This window comes from Mucor mucedo, assembly GCF_025094135.1.
Source record: "Mucor mucedo strain NRRL 3635 chromosome Unknown EV154scaffold_28, whole genome shotgun sequence".
NCBI lineage: Eukaryota > Fungi > Mucoromycota > Mucoromycetes > Mucorales > Mucoraceae > Mucor > Mucor mucedo.
The window spans coordinates 323,674-330,660 of NW_026252312.1; the positions used below are offsets into that span (position 1 = coordinate 323,674).

General features: G+C 35.2%; 1 protein-coding gene across 1 annotated transcript; it reads right to left on the reverse strand.

Moving 5' to 3' along the window:
- Nucleotides 1-680: 680 nt before the first annotated feature.
- Nucleotides 681-1,911, reverse strand: EV154DRAFT_584414 (HAUS augmin-like complex subunit 6 N-terminus-domain-containing protein; the record flags this gene model as incomplete). The annotated part of the gene is made up of 2 exons (XM_051606734.1): nt 681-1,424; nt 1,497-1,911. 2 exons carry the CDS (start codon nt 1,909-1,911, stop codon nt 763-765), a joined length of 1,077 nt encoding a protein of 358 aa, XP_051459521.1. The 3' UTR covers nt 681-762.
- Between the last annotated feature and the right edge of the window lie 5,076 nt (nt 1,912-6,987).

Sequence of the window (6,987 nt, forward strand, 5' to 3'; positions counted from 1 at the left end):
GAGCAAAACAATAAAAAAGACCTGATTGGGCCAAATCTCACATCAATTGGACCATGGAGCAGTGGAGAAGCGTCGTTTGGGCCAATGAGTCATGTTTTTCTATTACAGGAAATGATGGAGGTAAGCGAGCAATTCGTAAAACTGGAGAAACATATTTGGAGAATCATATTGTTCTAACGGTAAAGTGGAGCGGTGGTGGGATACGGATTTGAGGTTGTGTTTGGGGCGTTGGTTTCGGACTTCTGACGATCATTTATGGCCCTGTTGATCAACACTCTTGGTTCAACCACTTAAATAATATTGGTAATAGAAACTATATTATACAAGAAAACGGAACCATCGGTCATACTGGGTCTTATGCTAGGTGATGGAAAGAGAGCCATCGAATCAGAGGTTTTGAGTACTGGCCTGCTCAAAGCCTTCATTTTGACCCCATCAAACATCCTTGGTGGGATCTTGAGCTCAAAATACGTGACAGAAAGACGTCGATAAACAATATACAAAGTTTAATTGCAGTTGTTAAGGATGAATGGGAAACATTATCTATTGAGCTTCCAGATAAATTAGTCCCGAGTAGGATAAACCAATGTCAGACTGTAATTCGTGCTCATGGCAGCCCAACTAAATATTAATTTTTTTGTTTACTAACTATTTATTCAAATATTACTTTATTGGGTCTATTTTAAAATGCTCCTAGTTTTTTGCGGTTTTTTGGGGGACTTATGGATGTTGCATTGATTTCTTTTTAAATTTGCGCGAAATTTATTTGTACTTTAAAAGAAAATTACGGAGATTTTCAATTTTATAGCGCTCTTTCTCTCTACGAGCTTTTTCTTGCTTATAAGCGAGTTCTTCTTGTCGCACTTTTTCGATAAAGGTAGAGAATCGCAGATATTCCAAAGGAGGTACGATGCGTTGAGGTGCCTCTATTGAGGCCGACGTAGAAGATTCTGTTGAGCACGGCAAAGAAGTTTCTGTTGAGCGTCGCAGATGATTACTTGCTGAAGATGCTAGTTCAGCAGATTTTGAAGATAACAAAACATCTGTGCTTGATGGTGGTTCATAATATGCTGCGCATGATGCTGCTTCAATTGATAATGATGATGATGATATTAAAGAAGGTTCTTCTGACGGAATTTGTGATTTAAAGGTGGGTGATGTTTGGGGTTTGGAAGAGGAAGGTACGGATGCAATATGTGTTGGCGATTGTGGTATTGGTGGACTTTGTGATAATGCTCGAGACCGTGTGGGTGGTGTTATATTTAAAGATAGTTCCGGTAAATCAACTGTAGCTTGTGTTCTTGTCTTCTTTTGAGGCAATACCTCAGTTGTACGAGGACGGTGCATTGTTGATCTTTTTCCTGCTGTGTATGGCGTCGAATCTTGGGTTACCATAGTTGAATAGGCATCGTCCGTAGCAATATCTAAAACAAAGCAGAAATAACATAAATCTCTGTGCTGCGTTATTCCCATTGTTTTTTTTGTTTATTTGTTACCTGTATTACGTTTTGGCCGTTTGTCCATAACAAGAGCAGTGAAAGCCGACATTATTTTCTGGAAGGGTTTACCACGACAATCTGTAAAGTAGCTTACTCTTAAAGGTGCATTAGCTAAAGGAGTACCTGGTTGAATATTCTTTAACCATTGAAAAGCAAGTCGACTGTATTCACGTGATTGTTTTATGTTTGTAATGGGCCAAACTTCACTAAAAGTTGACTTTGCCTTCTTTTTGTCAATTCTACTGAACAAGAAATAACTAATATGTCCGAATGCTTTAATACTGTCAGCATTGCCTGTAAAGGTTTGTTGATTGACAACCCATTTGCTGTTACGTGGTGGTTCGAAACCAAGTAAATGAAGATTACGAACAAATGTTGATGCTGTGGAAGATGGAATGCTTTTTCGTGACATGCCCTTTTTTTCAAAAAAAAAAAAATATAACAGTGAAGAAAAAAAAATTGTAAATTAAGCTGCGCAATTTTTATCTTATACCTTGATTGGTGGTGACACAAAAATTGGTGTGGGAAACTGAATTCCTCTTGGATACAACGCGTATGTAAATCTCACGCAATAAATAAAACCATTTGACTAGCAATGTTATTACATGTATTTCAGAGAGTTTTTTGTACATGTAACATGCGGAATGAGAACAAGATAACAATCACGATAAACACTAGATCAGACTAATTGGGGATGCATAATGCGGTCTTTAATAAAGTTTACAAGAAATAACAAAATCCGTCCTGTATGGTAGTGACTTTTATTATTTGGGCTTTGATCTGTTTTTTCACGATCTTGTAATTGTTATTATAATGTCCGTTCTCGAAAAATAGTACTAGAGCTTTAATGTCTTTATTAAGAGTATTCAATTGTTGAGTGCTCTACTTTATATATTAAGCTCTTATGACTAGACTAGTGTTCGAACTTTTCGAACTTGCACCGATCTTGCGCCAATTCGAACGAAGCTCGAACCGAGTTTTTGTACTCGAGCTTGTGCCCCTTTTTTTGGTTTCGAGCGAGCTTCGAGCGATGCTCGCTCGGCTAAAATGTCGATAGTAGTTACTTTAAAGTTAAGGTCCTTGAAAGACCAGTGATGGCATTTCCACCTGATTTTAATCTTTTCTTCCCTTTTATTTATGCTCTAATAATTCCAACTAAAATGCTTTAGACTTTTATTTAATTGTATAACCAACATACACAAGTAGTAAAAAAAATGATACAGTGTTGCAGACTTAACCCAACTAAGCCAAATTTTTACAGCAATCATAGTAACATGACGTAGCAGAATTAATTTAAACTTTCATGTTCACAAATCCAACTGTATTATATTTAGGATTTAAGTATCTGAATTTGGTTTTATGGCTCCTGAAAAAAAAGTTTTTTCTTTCTTTTTCCAACATCTATTTCCATAAATGACAATTTTACTATCAAAACTTTCTGTAATTAACATCACTTGGACGTGCACTTTGTGTAATAAAAAGGGCGAGCGAGTTCGAGCTATCGTATTTGCAAACAAGCCGAGCTTAAGAAACTCTGAGGGAGCTCGAGCTGTAAAAAACGCATTCGAGCGAGCATCGACTGGAACACGATCGAAGCTCGCTCGGGAGTTTCGATCTTCATTCCGTGCACTAGACCAAGCCATTGTTTGCTTCCAATTGATGTGAAAGGCGGACTCGTCGAAGAAACCACAATTACTATTATAATCCATGCCGGTTTGAATCCATCCTTTAACATTGTCATATATTTTCTCAAAGCTTAACGGATAGTTTCTTTCTTTTTAATGAAAGTGAGTTTTTTAAATGACAAAGAACACTTCTACATCATGAAATGGTAAATAGTTGTTCCGGTAACCTTTAATTCATTGAACAGGCTGGTAAGACGTTCTATTGCCTGATCCAAAGTTGCAGAAAGGTGATCGATAAACGCTACTTCTAAATGGTTTTTCTGCTCTTCATTCAATAAAGCAGGTCTACCAACTTTCTTTTTGAATTTTTTTTCCGGCTCCCATCCATCCGCAATTTAACAATATAATATTAGTCTTTTTTCAATCAATCGTAAGCTATTCTACGTGTCAGACCTAGCTGCATTTCTGCTATACCGGCAGTCAGTCTTTCTTCATATTCAAGGTAGAAAATGTCACTTGACATCGTCTCCATGTCTCTGGTATTAAAAAACTAGTTCTGATGCTGGAGTAGAAACGATCATGTTGGCTTTAATTAAGGCCTCGGGGTTTTCAGGTCGTTTAAATTCCATGTAACTATCTAAGTAAACAGTGTCAGCGAGTGGGTAACTGCCCATGTCTTCTTCCATTTCAAAAAGTTCATTTCCAGAGTCATCCACAGTATTCCCATGTCCATCTTCCTGATAAATACGAAGGTCCATTAGGTTATATATATTTTCGTGATCCGTCTGGGATGTAAGAGTTAAAGTCCGCAATTTGTTTTTTCAAGAAGTGACCAAAAACGAATTTGTGAAGGGAGCAAAATAAAAATAAAAAAATGTGCCGAAACTGATAAAAAAGACTGAGCAAACTTTTTTGTACAGTGTACAAATAATTTATGAAATGAGTGTAAATTAATTCTCAATAATTAAGTAGGAGTTTCAATAAACCATGCTTGATCTCCGAAAAAAAGAAGGCGACGCTGGGATCCGAACCCACGACCCTTAGGAGACCCGTGTCTTACGTCAGTCGCGCTTAACCGACTAGGTCTGCCGCCTTAGGTACAATATTTGGATTTTTTATTTTTTTAATTAAATAAGTTGAAATCACGTGTTATCACGTGATTTTCACGTGCTATCACATGATTTTAACTTTCGGGCGCAGTTTTTCAATGCGTTTTTGAATTTATTAAAACACATATATAAAAACATATTTCTTTAAAATATCCACTTCCACCTATAACAGTTTTTTTTTATTTGTCCATTATTTTCCTCGCTTATTTTTGTTATATATACTACGCGTCATCGTCACATCTGCTGGACAGATTTAAGATTTACAGTAATGTGTATAAATCATTGTCGCGTTATACCCTCAGTAGATATGTTAAATCTTCTCAAGTTTTAGCCTTCATTCTCATCGTTAGGTCAGCTAAAACAATCTTGAAAGTTATTATGTAGAACATCAGGCATTTCTATTTTGTTAATCGCTAAGTGCCATGTCTATTGATGCAAATCTTAATGGTAACAAAATTTAGCCGGTATTATGTATGTTCCGAACACCATTAGGACTAATTATTACGGCTTATGATAGTGACAAATAGTATTTTGCTGCTGATTCAGAACTAGAGATTCAAGTCATTGATATTGAAGGTGATGAATAGTGTTCTTTAGATGAAGCTGGACGACTGACTCAAAAAGAAGAATGCTGTTGAAGATGATGAAATGGTTGAAATCTTCAAATGCATTTGGTAGTACTGACAGTTTTCTCAAACGATTGTCACTAGTACTTAGGTACTTAAACTGCATAATATATGTATCTGTCATATACCAACATAATTGGATCACAATATATGTATATATATATACATATTTGCCAAGGTGAGTTCGGGAGGCCAAAATATATAGGACGAATATTGATTTACCAGTGATTAGTAATAGTTACACAGACATCCGGGTACTCGGAAATTTGCAAAAATTCGGGCGCTTCCGAAAATCGTATTTTCGGAGAGCTGCGATTAAAATTGACGGACTAATCTGCATTTGAAATTTTAAAATCGCTTTTAAGGCTTTTATAGAATGGGGATTAGCCGTCACAAAGTCATCCGCATATGTACACTAGAGGATTTTTTTATGCGCATCTGATGCACCTACTTTTAAATTTCTATCTTGTAAACTGAGCAACTAATCGCTATTTAAAGTTGTTAGATTGCGTCTAGGCCTTTCGCAGAACGCAAATTGCTTGTCACAACGTCATCAACACTTGCACACAGTACCTTTGATTTTGGCACACTCGATGCAAAACATTTGAAATGGTTATCGTTCAAATTGAGCTATTACTAGCTTCTTAAAACTTAATAATGCGAATATCTTTTTATTATTCACTTTTGCTTATCAACAAAGTTATTTCCATGTTTTTTAACTGGTTAAACAATCTTAGTATCCTTATTGAATAGAATTTTCTTGTCATTCAACAGGAACGTTATATTTACTAACTCTTTTTATGCGTTTAAAAATCGAGAAAGACCGTATAATATCCAAATTTTAATCGGAACTCAGTCATAATGTTGTTTCCAAATATTCTAGGTTACTCTAAACGTATTTTTAGACAAAAAATAATGCGCAAATGAGGTCTTCCAGCAAAATCTTATAAAAAGATAAAGACTAGTAATCCTTAACGTGTCCTTCTTGATTAAATTACGTGAAATATTTAAATGTCCTGGGCTATATTTTGGTTTTATCAAACGGCTAATGTCAGCATTCATCCAGCCAATGAAATAGTTCCGGTCCAACAATCCGGTACCGAAGAATTACTACGACGTAATGGAGCTCACGGGACCCAAAAGAAGATTCAAACCAAAATTAAATCCAGAACAACTAAGAAAACAAAGCTATATGTCATAAAACCAACAAGACAAAGTTATAAACTACTTTAGTTTGTAAAGCAATTACGTATATATGAAATAACAACCAAACTAGAAAATATGAATATCCCCATCGTATTTTAAATAGAACAGTATCTTTTATCTCATACTTTATTTTGTACCTGTACTTTAAAGAGTACTTCTTCTGGCCTATAAGAAAAGGCTCACGTGATTATCACGTGCTGTATTTTATTGTCCGGATTAAATTGACATTGCAATTTACACTAATCAATATGTTTCTTTGGTCGAGTGGTGAAACTTCGGATTATCGTAGACTCTGTCAGCGGTTCAAACCCTGGCATTTTGTTGTTTTTTTTCACTTTTTTAGTTTTGTTGGACGTTGATTTGTCATTTTTTTTTATGTGCGAATCAGTTTTATATTAGTAATTTAGTAATCGTATATATAATTGTGGAGTGTTTCGAGTTAGAGAGGATGAATACTATTAATGCCTTATATTACAGTTCTTCAGGGAGTACCACGCTGTTCTGTATAAGTATTTAACAGATAATATGGTAAAGAACTAGTAAAAAGAAAAAAGAAAAAAGAAATTAAAATTTGAAATGAAGTTACAGAGAAAAGAAAAGAGACTGGGCCTCGACTTTTTAGCGAGACAGACAGATAATAAGCGAATTCGTATAAATGATATAAGATTTGATACGCAGGACGTAATAAGAGTTTATGGGAATAATGTGGATAGAAAGCTGAATTGTTTATTTAGGAATAACGACTTGATGTGGCTATATAGTTCTTGTTTTATTTAAGAATCGGTAACGATACCCTGGAACAAATGGATAAGTACAACTAATGATATAACTACTAACTAACTTTAAATAGCAAAAGAGAAAATTGTAAGATTTTGCAACGCAATAATAAAAATTAGCTTAACAAGAAGTAAACTTCGTTGCG